At 44.8% G+C, this 16,173-nt stretch overlaps 1 protein-coding gene across 1 annotated transcript in view; it reads left to right on the forward strand.

Annotated features, from left to right (window-relative positions):
- Window positions 1-16,173, forward strand: part of wnt3 (wingless-type MMTV integration site family, member 3) — a 30,968-nt gene that overhangs the window by 7,765 nt on the left and 7,030 nt on the right. The window contains exons 2-3 of the mRNA XM_061908107.1: window positions 11,470-11,690; window positions 14,054-14,319. Coding sequence (XP_061764091.1) covers window positions 11,470-11,690; window positions 14,054-14,319 — 487 coding nt within the window. The remainder of the gene's footprint in view (window positions 1-11,469; window positions 11,691-14,053; window positions 14,320-16,173) is intronic.

Below are 16,173 nucleotides of genomic sequence, written 5' to 3' on the forward strand. Positions count from 1 at the left end.
GTCACGGGGGGTGCTGGCGCCTATCTCAGCTACAATCGGGCAGAAGGCGGGGTACACCCTGGACAAGTCGCCACCTCATCGCAGGGCCAACACAGATAGACAGACAGCATTCACACTCACATTCACACACTAGGGCCAATTTAGTGTTGCCAATCAACCTATCCCCGGGTGCATGTCTTTGGAAGTGGGAGGAAGCCGGAGTACCCGGAGGGAACCCAAGCATTCACGGGGAGAACATGCAAACTCTACACAGAAAGTTCCCGCGCCTGGATTTGAACCCAGGACTGCAAGAACTTCGTATTGTGAGGCAGACGCACTAACCCCTCTGCCACTGTGAAGCCCAGATAGGTAGCAATCGGCTAACCCCTTCAGAATCAGAATCAGCGTTATTGGCAGAGTATGTTGAACACACAATAAATTTGACCCGGTCGACTGTGCTGTACCAAAACTCCGATGCTAACTTTGCACAAGTTCAACCAACAAATCCTGACTATAAAATCCGGTGTTTTTCTGAGTCTAGAGACCATTGCCTTTTCCCCAGATGACCCAGCATTTTGACCGCTTCTCTGCATTTATAGAAAATGTGCGTAGTGTGTGTTCCGTTGACCTCATCCCTCTGAGTTTTGTTATCCGTATAGCCATACCTGTGTTTATTTCCTACCTGACGGTTTCGGCCACGACTGTTGCTTTCCTCAGAGGTTCAGTGACAATCTCTGAGGTCAGGTACGGAAATAAACACAGGTCTGGCTATAAGAATAACAAAATCGCATAATTTTCAAGACCTAATGAACCTTTTTGGACCCCTGAATTAATTTCAACCACCGTTGACTTTTCGTGTCCGTGTTGGAAAGAAAAAGATGTTTGCGTCAACGGAAACCTGCAGAGTTCCCGCAGCAGGTTCACAAGTTTACATGGTGCCCAGTCTCCCCTCTTGTGACTGCAGGGCCTCCTTGTCCCAACGCCGTACTCTCTGCAGCATGCGGTGAGACACACTTGGGCCCTCTGAACATTTGTTAGACTACAAATCAAGAGCGTGCCAAAGAAAAAGTAGTCAACAAGAGAGTTTGTCCACCAGGAAAAGTCACATCCTGGAGCAGAGCCGCCAACCATCCGTGGCCCACTTAGCGTCTTTCCAGTGTCTTCGGTATTCCGCTGACAAAAACAAAAACAAGGCGCAGGCAACTCTGAGAACATCCACAAACAGTCGAGGTAGAGCCGGGTTGAATCCAAGTGATATTCCGACACCTGAGGCGCAGCTAGCATCTGCTAGTGTGATGAATTCATGAGATGAGTTGCTGCGCCAACTCACGGTACCGCCTGAACTCCTCATGGATGTGAAACTCTGACGTCATCCCAGTCGAGAGGTCACACGATGATGAGGAGATGACTCCCAAGATATGCACACTTCCTGTTTGCAGAAAAGAAGCTACTTCCCGCATTCGTTTTCCTAGCCCTAAGGCTTTTAGACTCGTTCTGCTTTGTCAGCCCTGAAGCCTTCCTTTCAAAAGTGTGTGTAAACTTTGTGTTTAATGTTCAGTGTAGAAGTTGAGGCTGCACAGGGAGACACGACACGTCCAAAGACTGCACAACTCCGTCATGATTACCACGGAAACAAGGAGTACTGCTAATTTCTTCGAGGTAATTCAAAAGGTCAAGGTGGGGTCCTAGGTGACCTGAACGCATTAAAAGGACATCCCTCACTCTCTGTAATGATCTGAACCAAAGACCACATATGGCCTCCATATTCATCATGGTTTCTCGTTATCAACTGTGTGCAAACTCCTGTAATTACAACCTCTTCAGAGTTCTTCAGGGCTTTTGGAGATGAAAGAAGCGCTGAAATATTTTCTTAAAGGCCTACTGAAAGCCACTACTACCGGCCACGCAGTCTGATAGTTTATATATCAATGATGAAATATTAACTTTGCAACACATGCCAATACGGCCTTTTTAGTTTACTAAATTTCAATTTTATATTTCCGGCGAAGTGTCAGTATGATGACGCGTGCGTTTGACGTCTCGGGTTGTAGCGGACATTATTTTCCAGCCCGATCCAAGCTATAAGTAGTCTGCTTTAATCGCACAATTAAACAGTATTCTGGACATCTGTGTTGCTGAGTCTTTTGCAATTTGTTCAATCAATAATGGAGAAGTCAAAGTAGAAAGATGGAGGTGGGAAGCTTTCAGCCTTTAGCCACACAAACACAGCCGGTGTTCCCTTGTTTAAAATTCATGAAGGTGAAGCTTTACTACGGAACAGAGCGGTCAAGTGAACATGGATCCCGACTACATGTCAACCGGCAGTTTTCGGTGAGAAAATTGTGGTAATAAGTCGGCTCTTACCGGAGACATCAGCGGAGCGTCCGTCCTGCTGCAGCTGCGTGACTTCCCTCAGAGACACTGGGTTAGGATTAGGGCCACACCCCTCCGACTTTCAGGTGCTATTTAATCTCACTAAAACACTAGCAACACAATAGGCAGATAAGGGATTTTTCAGAATCATCCTAGTAAATGTGTCTAATAACATCTGAATCGCTCCCACTGCAATCGCCTTTTTTCTAGTCCTTCACTGTAAATTTCTTCATCCACGAATCTTTCATCCTTGCTCAAATGAATGGGGGAATTGTCGCTTTCTAGGTCCGAATAGCTCTTGCTGCTGGAGGCTATGATTGTAAACAATGTGAGGATGTGAGGAGCTCTACAACCCGTGACATCACGCGCACATCGTCTGCTACTTCTGGTAAAGAAAAGGCTTTTTATTAGCGACCAAAAGTTTCGAACTTTATCGTGGATGTTCTCTACTAAATCCCTTCAGCAAAAATATGGCAATATCGCAAAATGAACAAGTATGACACGTAGATGGACCTGCTGTCCCCGTTTAAATAAGATCTCATTTCAGTAGGCTTTTAATGATTCCGTACCATTTGGAGTGGGCGTGGCCACATTGGAACACACCAGAGGAATCCCTTTGTTTCCTCTGATTCATTTCGTCCCAGTCGGCCGTCATACTTCAACATGGGCCTGCTTTACCTCCAGAGACCCCCCACCCCCACCCCCCAGGCCACGAGAGGCCCCATGCGGGACTTGCCGGGGCACGCACCTGCTAAAGCCTGCTGTTGGCCGCCGCTCTTTGCCGCTCGTCCCAGCGCCTGCAGCGGATGCCCCCGGTCTGGCTGCCTCTCAGGAGGTCTGCCGCTCGCCGCCCCGGTCGGGACTTGTTGCTCACAGCTTCCCAGAAGCCGGGGCGGGATGAGCGTGGCGCACACGTAGTGAAAGACTCCACACACAGCCCCCCTCAGGGCTTGACACTCATTAGCGCCTCGCTAAGACGGCATCCCAGGATCAAGAGGCCGTTGCCCGAGCGTCCAAACTCTGAGGCCGCAACTATCGGCGCACAAACTGTTGCAGGTTCACATCCATTTGGGCGTATCCCGCACTGAGATTCATGGGCGGCCATGCAGGAAGACCGTGTAATCAAGGTGCTGAGTCAGCAGATCCCGTCATCAAGGTGCTTTAAATCACCACAGGAACACAACAAACACAGCTTACGCTTATGCCGCACTCCAGAAAACTAACGTGCGCATTGGAAGTCCAATTCTAGCTTCTTGCAGCCGTCACAGTCCAAAGCAGGTAGCTATGCAAATGCAACCCTTGAGCTAAAGCGCAGAAGACCTCTTAGTGATGTCATGATGACAGATCAGAGAAGAAGCAGTGGCGGGGAAAAAGTTATTAGCTTGAAGACCAAAGTGCACATGATTGGGTTCCGGCCTTATTTTTGCCGACTTCATTCTTTTGTTGATCTGGTTGGGTGGCACCCTGAGGTCATCTTTGGTATTACGACATGATGTCGGCATCCTGTCATTGCCAGCAGCGCCATGTTTTTTCTCTGAGGTCTCTACTGATGCTAACGTACGAACAAATGAACAGGAGCCTTGCGTTGAATATGCAGCTTTTGTTTGAGCTTCTGCGATGAGTTGGCGACTTGTCCAGGGTGTACGCCGCCTTCCGCCCGATTGTAGCTGAGATAGGCGCCAGCGCCCCCCGCAACCCCAAAAGGGAATAAGCGGTAGAAAATGGATGGATGGATGTTTGAGCTTGTCACGAGTGTTTTACGAGTCGAAACACGGACGCAGCCCACGTCTTCTGTTTTCTCACATTATTCTCGGAAAGCAATTAATTTGAGCCGCCTGAAAGAAACGTAAAGGAACTTCTGGGCTCGCTTAATGTTAATTGACATTTGATATGCTGTAATCATGCTACTGATTATTAGCATTAGCTATTTTACATGGCGATTTCATTACCGCCAATTTACAGCATTAACACTTTGTAGGACTCAACAAAAGACAAAACTGGCACATTCAACTTAAAGGGGTCAGATTACGATGTTTTTCTAAATGTAAAACACTTCCTTGTGGTCTACATAACACGTAATGGTGGTTCTTTGGTCAAAATGTTGCATGGATTATGTTTTACAGACCATCTTCAAGCCACTTTTTGACCGTCTCTTCAGGATGCGCCGTTGTGTGGGTGGTCTTATAGAAAAAAAGTTCAAATGAAGTGAAGTGAATTATATTTATATAGCGCTTTTTCTCTAGTGACTCAAAGCGCTTTACATAGTGAAACCCAATATCTAAGTTACATTCAAACCAGTGTGGGTGGCACTGGGAGCAGGTGGGTAAAGTGTCTTGCCCAAGGACACAACGGCAGTGACTAGGATGGCGGAAGCGGGAATCGAACCTGCAACCCTGAAGTTGCTGGCACGGCCACTCTACCAACCGAGCGAAACCGCCCGATAATAAACAAATAAAATAAATAATTATCTACGTGCCTCCGCTTTGACAACGTCTTCTTCCCCTCAGCAAAGTTGTAGTTTTTAGTGCTTCCATAGCGAGTCCACTGACAGATATAAATTGAAACAGGCAGATTACGCTACTTTGTATTAGAAGTGGCAACAGCGGAGGATGACTGGCCTATAAAAAAGAGATAGAGAAATAGAAGAAGCTCATCGACTACAATGGCGGATGCGCGCAACTTTTCAGGACTTATGCAGATCCCAAATACACATCAGCATGTACACGAAAGTAACAAAAGTTGGTTTTGCATAATTTTGTGAAACAAAATGCCGGATAATATGTCTGCTAATAGGTGCAATTTTGGGGTCCTTTTACACACACCATAATAATACTGTATGTTGAAGCACGGTACGTCTGACTATGGTAGTCATAATGCTCAGACAATCCATCAAGCGGTGCGGCTTCATAGCTTACCAAAGTCCTACTAAAACAAAGCGGCGTGGCGTAGTGGGTAGAGCGGCCGTGCCAGAAACCTGAGGGTTGCAGGTTCGCTTCCCACCTATTGACATCCAAATCACTGCCGTTGTGTCCTTGGGCAGGACACTTCACCCATGCCCCCGGTGCCGCTCACACTGGTGAATGAATGATGAATGAATGATTGGTGGTGGTCGGAGGGGCCGTAGGCGCAAACTGGCAGCCACGTTTCCGTCAGTCTACCCCAGGGCAGCTGTGGCTACAGATGTAGCTTACCACCACCAGGTGTGAATGAATGATGGGTTCCAACTTCTCTGTGAGCGCTTTGAGTATCTAACAATAGAAAAAGCGCGATATAAATCTAATCCATTATTATTATTATTATTATCATAAAACATGTTGATGCCATGTATATGGTTCTATATTCTCAATGGCACATTTCAAGTTTTGGTGTTGTTTACTGGGGTCATCTTGCAGTCTACATGTATCTCTTATGTGTGACTGCCATCTACTGGACACACTTACCATTACACCACGTACCAAATAAAATAGCTTGGAGGTGGGTAAGCACAAACATAATTTTTCCGTACAGTAGGCGGGCTATAAGGCGCACTGTCGATTTTTGAGAAAATGAAAATGCGCCTTATAGCCCAGAAAACACAGTACATTTTTTTGTAGCCAGCAGATATATTGGCTAACGCTAACAGCCTACTAAATGCTACGTGTCTATCTGAATAAAATATTTTGATTTAAACTTACCAGTCTAAAAATGCTGTGAACACACCAACAGGTACCAGGTGGTGTTAAAAGTCATATTTGATTGTCTCACAGCTGACATACAGGCTATTCACCGTCTCTTTATCAGCCTCATAACCCGACTTTCTTTGGCTTTGCCGTTAAGCTGGAAATGAGAAAAATCTCACCCAATTTTTTTTTTCCCCTCACGTAACCATTGTGGCAGTTGATGAGACACTTTAGCGTAATGTTTTTAACTTGTTAAAGGAAAAAAGAACAACTGTGACACTGAGTTAAGTTAAAGTTAAAGTACCAATGATTGTCACACACACACTAGGTGTGGCGAAATTTGTCCTCTGCATTTGAGCCATCCCCTCGTCCACCCCTTGGGAGATGAGGGGAGCAGTGGGCAGCAGCGATGGCTGCGCCCGGGAATCATTTGTGGTGATTTAACCCCCCATTCCAACCGTTGATGCTGAGTGCCAAGCAGGGAGGTAACGGGTCCCATTTTTATAGTCTTTGGTATGACTCGGCCGGAGTTTGAACTCCCAACCAACCGATCTCAGGGCGGACTCTTGTCGTCGCCCATGTAAATAGCTATTCAGAGTCCAGCAAGACCCACAATGCAATGCCTTTCCACGTCACACTTTCAAGCCCTATTGGAAATGGCAACAGCGGAGGATGCATGCGCATATACGAGCCAGTCTGCCCCACAAGAGGGTAGAGAAAAAAGAAGGAACTTATCGACTCTTTGGTTAAATTTCTACTATATATGGTAGAAATGGGGGGGGGGGTCTCTCAAATTGGCCAAATCCCAATGGCACCTTTGAAGGAAGTATGAAAGAAAGCAAGATTATTTTATGAATATCGCCGCCATGCCTCCATGGTTTGATGTCACATTTTGGCCATTTATGCAGATCCCAAATACACAAAAATAGGTACCAATAGGAGAGAAAAGTTGGTTTTGCCCTTTAGTGGCAAAGACTACTTTCCGACTGTTGTACTGATGTTACATTAAAAATGAACATTTATCACCACATGAACACTGTACTGAAATTGGTAGTATTGAATACCGGTATCGATTCCTGGTTCAAATATGAAAGTTACTCGTGCCAAAACATCTTGCTAAGATGACGAATAAAGATTTGTATGAAAGTATGAAAAAAGGCAAGATTTTTTTATAAATATCGCCGCCATGCCTCCATAGTTTGAGATCCCAAATACACAAAAATAGGTACTAATGGGAGAGAAAAGTTGTTTTTTCCTTTAGTGGCAAAGACTACTTCCCAGCTGTTGTACTGATGTTACATTAAAAATGAGCATTTATTACCACATGAACACAGTACTGAAATTGGTACTATTGAATACCAGTATCGATTCCTTGTTCAAATATGAAAGTTACTCGTGCCAAAACATCTTGCTAAAATGAAGAGTAAAGATTCGTATGGAAGCATGAAAAAAGGCAAGATTATTTTATAAATATCGCCACCATGCTTCCATGGTTTCAGATCCCAAATACACAAAAACAGGTACCAATAGGAGAGAAAAGTTGGTTTGCCCTTCAGTGGCAAAGACTACTTCCCGGCTGTTGTACTGATGTTACATTAAAAATTAACATTTATTACCACTTGAACACAGTACTGAAATTGGTAGAATTGAATACCGGTATCGATTCCTAGTTCAAATATGAAAGTTACTCGTGCCAAAACATCTTGCTAAAATGAAGAGTAAAGATTCGTATGAAAGTATGAAAAAAGGCAAGATTATTTTATAAATATCGCCGCCATGCCTCCATAGTTTGAGATCCCAAATACACAAAAATAGGTACTAATGGGAGAGAAAAGTTGTTTTTTCCCTTTAGTGGCAAAGACTACTTCCTGGCTGTTGTACTGATGTTACATTAAAAATTAACATTTATCACACATGAACACAGTACTGAAATTGGTACTATTGAATACCAGTATCGATTCCTTGTTCAAATATGAAAGTTACTCGTGCCAAAACATCTTGCTAAAATGAAGAGTAAAGATTCGTATGAAAGCATGAAAAAAGGCAAGATTATTTTATTAATATCGCCACCATGCTTCCATGGTTTCAGATCCCAAATACACAAAAACAGGTACCAATAGGAGAGAAAAGTTGGTTTGCCCTTCAGTGGCAAAGACTACTTCCCGGCTGTTGTACTGATGTTACATTAAAAATTAACATTTATTACCACTTGAACACAGTACTGAAATTGGCAGAATTGAATACCGGTATCGATTCCTAGTTCAAATATGAAAGTTACTCGTGCCAAAACATCTTGCTAAAATGAAGAGTAAAGATTCGTATGAAAGTATGAAAAAAGGCAAGATTATTTTATAAATATCGCCGCCATGCCTCCATAGTTTGAGATCCCAAATACACAAAAATAGGTACTAATGGGAGAGAAAAGTAGTTTTTTCCCTTTAGTGGCAAAGACTACTTCCCGGCTGTTGTACTGATGTTACATTAAAAATTAACATTTATTACCACTTGAACACAGTACTGAAATTGGTAGAATTGAATACCGGTATCGATTCCTAGTTCAAATATGAAAGTTACTCGTGCCAAAACATCTTACTAAAATGAAGAGTAAAGATTCGTATGAAAGTATGAAAAAAGGCAAGATTATTTTATAAATATCGCCGCCATGCCTCCATAGTTTGAGATCCCAAATACACAAAAATAGGTACTAATGGGAGAGAAAAGTTGTTTTTTCCCTTTAGTGGCAAAGACTACTTCCTGGCTGTTGTACTGATGTTACATTAAAAATTAACATTTATCACACATGAACACAGTACTGAAATTGGTACTATTGAATACCAGTATCGATTCCTCGTTCAAATATGAAAGTTACTCGTGCCAAAACATCTTGCTAAGATGACGAATAAAGATTTGTATGAAAGTATGAAAAAAGGCAAGATTATTTTATAAATATCGCCGCCAAGCCTCCATAGTTTGAGATCCCAAATACACAAAAACAGGTACCAATAGGAGAGAAAAGTTGGTTTGCCCTTCAGTGGCAAAGACTACTTCCCGGCTGTTTGTACTGATGTTACATTATAAATGAACATTTATCACCACATGAACACAGTACTGAAATTGGTAGTATTGAATACCGGTATCGATTCCTACTTCAAATATGAAAGTTACTCGTACTAAAACATCTTGCTAAGATGAAGAATAAAGATTTGTATTTAAGTATGAAAGAAGGCAAGATTATTTTATAAATATCGCCGCCATGCCTCCATAGTTTGAGATCCCAAATACACAAACATAGGTACCAATAGGAGAGAAAAGTTGGTTTGCCCTTCAGTGGCAAAGACTACTTCCCGACTGTTTGTACTGATGTTACATTAAAAATGAACATTTATCACCACATGAACACAGTACTGAAATTGGTAGTATTGAATACCGGTATCGATTCGTAGTTCAAATATGAAAGTTACTCGTACTAAAACATCTTGCTAGGATGAAGAATAAAGATTTGTATTAAAGTATGAAAAAAAGGCAAGATTATTTTATAAATATCGCCGCCATGCCTCCATAGTTTGAGATCCCAAATACACAAAAACAGGTACCAATGGGTTGAAAAAAGTATTTTTTTCCCTTTAGTGGCAAAGACTACTTCCCGGCTGTTGTACTGATGTTACATTAAAAATGAACATTTATCACCACATGAACACAGTACTGAAATTGGTACTATTGAATACCGCTATCGATTCCTACTTCAAATATGAAAGTTACTTGTGCCAAAACATCTTGCTAAGATGAAGAATAAAAATTCTGGGACAATGCTAAAAATGCCACCTGTGCTCTAATGGACTAATTGATTGATTAAAAGACAATCTTGCAGAAAGACCGTGTGAAGTACATAAGTCGATGAAGACTTACTGTGAATGGTTCTGCTTTCTGAGTTGAATGAATCTCCTCTGGTGGGGCAGGTGTCCGGCAGGTCTTCCTCACCAGGATTGTGGACAGTTCAAAGGCACAAACTGTGACGGGAGGAGGTTTCAAGTCCACATCGATCACGAAATGTGGAAGAAACACAACTATTTTAATTATTGCGGCGGACACAAGGACTATGCCTCTCCCCCAGTAGGCATGCAGGTAGGGACGGGACTTGAGACTCTTTCTGGGCCCACGCCGTTGGCACAATTACATTGTCTTCGGACACGTCAGGTGAAGGGACATGTCTTTATTCTAAAAATGCCAACAAGTACAACACTGGAGTCTCAAACCACGCCTCCGGTTACATGCCGACGGGTTGAGAGGCACAGTCCTGATGTCCGCCACATTATGTAACACTACTTCCAGTAGCTGATGTCATAAAAAAGACTTACCATCGTTGTCAGCTGGTCTTCCAAGTTGGGTTTCAAGAGACTAGCAACCCTGGGGCTGGTTTTTCTCCCTGCCGTTCAAACCCTACTCCATTTATTAATGTGTCCATGAGGTTCCAGTTGAACCCAATTAGGCTATGTAGGGGTCCGCAAATGTCCCCAATGAGGTTGCCCGAAAGGTCAGAAATGGGTGCATTTGGAGCACCAAGGGACTCGTTTATTAAAGTTTTATACAGCACAGATGAAATGTATCAAGTTTGTACTTGACGTAGAAATGTGCAGTGTCTCACGCCAACTTCATGCTTCATGTAAGCACATTTCTACAGGCCGTGGATAATTTGGCGACACACAGAGGTGGTTGTTCGGGCTTTGCCAACATTTGATTTCAACAATGTAAAAAGATCAAGGCATGGACGCATGATTCCCTTTTCTCCCAATACTTCATATTAATATTTGTAAGGGCGATTATTTTGCCACCTATCGCTGTCTCAATGTCTTCCTTTGACCAGCACCAGCTTGGCCGGTCTGGCGGACAGCAGCGGCCAATGGTTGCAATACCATGGCACTGTGGAGGAGGAGCCCGACTTTGGCTAATTTATATTAGATTTGTCTATTTATAAGGGGGCGTGGTCCGAGTGTGCCCAGCCACGCAAACGTCTGCAGTCAATTCTACGTTGATTGCGATGTAACAAATACATTTTTCCTTGCGTGCAAGGTTTTCCTGATTTGTAAGTATGCTTATTTGAAATAGGTTTGGGGTAATTCGCGACCCGAGGACTATTTGAGGTCCAATGGGACTTTTAGGGGTACGTTGGGACCTTTAAGTCTGCTTGTAAATTTACCAAGACCATGGACTTTCTCGTGTTCAGATATGACCCAATTCGTTTGGGGCCACTTAAAAGTCCCAGGCCCAAGTGCCTCAAGCCGTCTGAAAAACTCGTAATTCCCTGACGCTTTGTTGCTGGTTGGCAATTTGAGTCACTTTTGATTATCTTACAGATCACGTGTCAGCTATTGTAAGTTGATATGTGAGACGTCATGTTGAAAAGATGTTCTGGTTCTTCGCTCGCATTCCAGAGATGCTCAATGACTTTCTCGCCTCACAGGTCCCTGGCCCTGGGGCAGCAGCCCATCCTGTGTGGCTCCATCCCGGGCCTGGTGCCCAAGCAGTTACGTTTCTGCCGCAACTACATCGAGATCATGCCCAGCGTGGCCGAGGGCGCCAAGTTGGGGATCCAGGAGTGCCAGCACCAGTTCCGGGGCCGTCGATGGAACTGCACCACCGTCAAGGACAACCTGGCCATCTTCGGCCCGGTCCTGGATAAAGGTACGCCGCGTTTGCATCATTCAGGGATGACGAATGTGTGACACAAAGCAGCGCGGGTTCATGAAGGTTATTGCAAGCCGTTACAAAACCTCTGCATATAGCTTTGAACAGTTTGAAGCCTGAGGCGCAGCACTGCTGCCAAAAGGCTAACTAGGGCAATTACAATAATAGACACCTTTCCTGGCTGCAGAACTGCACAAGCACCGACACATTCTGCCACTATACGTCTTTCGCTTTTGCCGTCGTTGCTTTTTGCCCTAAACATGTTTACAGCGTGATGCGTCGGGGCTGTCGGCACGGCCCGTCGACTGGGACTGAAACCCCGCACACATTCATCGGGTGCTTCACGAGCAGAATACTAATTGTTCGACGCCATGTTCGACGTTACAAAAGGTAAACGATCGTCTTGTTGTTGATTGGAAAAGAATCACCAGTGTGTCTCTCAGGCCAATGAATGTGAGCGGTCCCAGAGCCTTCGTCAAATCAAAAGGAGAGGGGAGGCCAAATGAGATTACAGGCAATAGAAAAGGGGACGGGGGGCTCCGCTCAACCCCTACTGTGCATGAAGGCCGGTGTGCGCCTCACACAGTCCGGATCCCACGGACGCCACATTCACACGCCCTTTTGACTCCGTCATGAACGGACTGAAAAGGGAGCACTCCCAACCTGGCCCGGGCGTGCACTTTGGAACGGTGAGGCCATACCGGGGGACGAAACGGGGGCAGAGCTTCGGACACATCGAACTGGCCGGGCGATTGCTGATGCCCGCAGGAAGTGGATGGGGGTTGGGTGGGTGGGGGGGCTCGGAGCCCTTTATGGTGGGCCGTGCTGTAGGGGATTTCAAATCATCGCATCAGGAAAGGGAATGAAGCGAGTGGGTGGGTGTGTGGGGGAGGCCGCTTGGTTAAGGGAGTTTAGGGAATGCCAGCTCTGGGCAGAGGGGGGCGGTGGGGGCGCGAGTCGCTGGGCTCTTTGTGTGGATAACACAGTGTGACACAAGGGAAACAATGGCGGATTGATGGGCCCAGCAGGTAGTAGCAGCAGCAGCGCTAGCCTTGGCGAGGAGCAGTCGCCTCGGGGTTTTCAGGCCCTCGTTCGGTGGAACCCAGCTTGGCTTCGGCTGGTTGATGGATGTGTGCTATCTTGTTAAGTTAGCAGGACGTACAAATATGTGTTGTCGTTTCACTGGTTGTGCTCGTCGATGGACAGTAGGGTAGCGAGTCGGGTTATTGTAAAAAAGTAGACTTCCTTTCAATAAGAAATAATGTAAATCTAATTATTCAATTCTACAAACCCTAAAATATAAAAACAAAACTTGGGGAGCGCGGGACAATAAATGGACAAGCAGGTTTTGTGCAATGTTTGCTCCGGCGATAAGACGCTATACGAAAACCAGGGCAAAATTTTTACCGAAATTGGATTCCAACCGAAAGTGTTGCACACAAAAACCGAGGTACTACTGCAGAGTGAAAGTAAAGATGGCTGATTGAATAGCGATGCGGTCTATGTGAGCACCCATCCTGAATGTGAATGTTTTGATTAAAGAGCCAGCAGTGCATCATGGCTGAGGCCCAACAAGTGTGCTGCGATTGTGAAACAATGGTGTCCGCTTACATAATAAGCTGCTGCCTTCAAAGGGGGTGTGTGTGTGTAATGGGGGGGGCGTCAGTTCGGTCCACGTTTCAAGAGAAGAACGAGTTAACGTGCTGCTCGGTTTCACCTGAAGGCCTTGGGCCCTCGACAGGGATGGGTAGCGATGAAGGTAGGGGGGTAGGGTGGGGTGGTTGACAACATTCCTGAAACACTATCCAGATGCAAAGCAGCACACCTCAGGGATGACAGGAGGTCATGAGATCCCACTGAGCGTTAGACCCTGACACCACCACAAAGGACTGATGTCACTACTGAGACCGGGCTTTTCCCAGGAGTCCTCACGCAGTCAGAAATAAACAAAGTGTTTACACTCCTGGCTAGGGGAGCCAGGTGAGCAGGGGTTTCAAACTCTACGCCCCGACTGTCGGCGGGACTGACCGGTCGCATCCTTTTGTGGTGACGCAAGCAAAACCAAGACTTGCAACAAGCTGTTGAAACTGGTCACAAGTTTTGATTTAATTTCATGTTAGAGGAGAGTGGACATGCGGAAACATGTCCTCTACGAGGCGCTCCACGCGTTATAAATCAGCCACAGGCATTATTTTTAATGATTGGAAAATGATTTGAAGGCTTCTTTGTCACATACTGTAAGAGCACTTTGAAAAGCAACGTCAGGATGTTGGCATGTAGCTCTTGACCATGTTTAACACGATTGACACACTCTCTTTTCCTCCCTCGCCTGTTTGCCGCTTGGTCCGTGTCTCCCTCAGCAACCAGAGAGTCGGCGTTCGTCCACGCCATCGCTTCAGCCGGCGTCGCCTTTGCCGTCACGCGCTCCTGCGCCGAGGGGACGTCAACCATGTGCGGCTGCGACTCCCACCACAAAGGACCCCCAGGGGAGGGATGGAAGTGGGGCGGCTGCAGCGAAGACGCCGAATTTGGGGTGATCGTGTCCAGGGAGTTTGCGGACGCCAGGGAGAACCGACCAGACGCCCGCTCGGCCATGAACCGACACAACAATGAAGCAGGACGCACGGTAAACCCACTCTAGAATGTCTTTGAAAATACAGGTGCTGTTCATATTATTAGAATATCATGAAAAAGTTTATTTCAGTAATTATATTCAGAACGTGAAACTTACATATTATATTTGAAATGTTTATTTCTTTAAATTTTGATGATTAGTACTGACAATTACTGAAAATCCCAAATTCAGTATCTCAGAAAATTAGAATATTAGTTACGACTAGTACCAAAAAATATTTTTTAGAAATGTGGGCCAACTGAAAAGTATGAACATGGAAAGTTTCAGCATGTACGGCAATCAATACTTAGTTGCAGCTCCTTCAGGCAATGTGGATTATGTGCCTCTCCTGTCTTCCTCCAGACTCTGGGACCTTGATTTCCAAAGGAGATATAAAATTTACTTTCATCTGAAAACATAACTTTGGACCACTCAGCAGCAGTCCAGTCCTTTTTGTCTTGAGCCCAGGCGAGACGCTTTTGACGTTGTCTCTTATTCAAGAGTGGCTTTACACAAGGAATGCGACAGCTGAAGCCCATATCTTGCATACGTCGGTGCGTGGTGGTTCTTGAAGCACTGACTCCAGCTGCAGTCCACTCTTTGTGGATCTCCCCCACATTTTTGAATCGGTTTTGTATGACAATCCTCTCCAGGGCGCGGTTATCCCTCTTGCTTGTACACTTTTTTCTACCACATCTTTGTCTTCCCTTCGCCTCTCTATTAATGTGCTTGGACACAGAGCTCTGGGAACATCCAACCTCTTTGGCAATGACCTTTTGTGTCTTGCCCTCCTTCTTTAAAGTATCAATGGTCATCTTTTGGACAGTTGTCAAGTCAGCAGTCTTCCCCATGATTGTGTGTCATACAGAATCAAAACGAGAGACCATTTTAAGGCTTTTCCAGGTGTTTTGAGTTAGTCAGCTAATTAGAGTATGGCACCAGGTGTCTTCAATATCAGATCTTTTCACCATATTCAAATTTTCTGAGAAGTTGAATTTAGGGTTTTCATTGGTTGTCAGCTATAATCATCTCCTTTTGGCGAAAAACACTTGAAATGTATCAGTCTGTTTGGAATGAATGTAAACATTCTACAAGTTTGACTTTCTAAATGGAATTAATGAAATAAATAAACGTTTTCATGATATTCTAATAATATGACCAGCACCTGTATCTTCACACAAGCACACTTTGGAATTACTCGATAATTTAAAGTTTCGGGACATCCGCCCAATTATGATCAGAGATTAGACTCTCAGACAGGTTGGGTCAAAATTACTTGAATCTTCCTCCTAAAGTTCCCAAAGTAGCCCTAAAAATGGACGTACACCTAAAAGTCCCAGTGTTCCAAATATAGGTCTATTTTCAGACCTTTTTGGGCACCCCATTCCTCATCAGAACCATTTGGGTTCATCTGGGACCATCTCAGACGCCATAAACGCCAACAACTCAGACCTCGTAGATACTTTAAAAAAAAAACGGGTAACAGAAATCAGAGTTTCTCAGAGTGTTTGGTGCACTTGTTAAATGGGGCCTAAACTTTAAGGGGCCAGCATTTAACCACAAGTGGCCATGAAGGTATTGGAGCCTACTTGTATCCAAAATAGATCATGGAATCTGGGGATGACTAACACACAAAGGTCCACAAAAGGACCATTTTCTCTCTCAAGGTCCGAACAGACCCCAAATCGTCCCAGAATACCCCAAAATGCACTCCCCCCCTAAAAGTCATGGTACACCCAAAATGTGCACAAATAGTCCAGACCTTTTTGGAAACCCCATTCATCATCAGGACCATTTGGGTTCATCTGGGCCCAGCAAAGCCAACAATCAGACCTCGTAGATACTTTTAAAAAACGGGCAACGGAA

The sequence above is a fragment of the Nerophis ophidion genome, linkage group LG08 (genome assembly GCF_033978795.1).
Source record: "Nerophis ophidion isolate RoL-2023_Sa linkage group LG08, RoL_Noph_v1.0, whole genome shotgun sequence".
Lineage (NCBI taxonomy): Eukaryota > Metazoa > Chordata > Actinopteri > Syngnathiformes > Syngnathidae > Nerophis > Nerophis ophidion.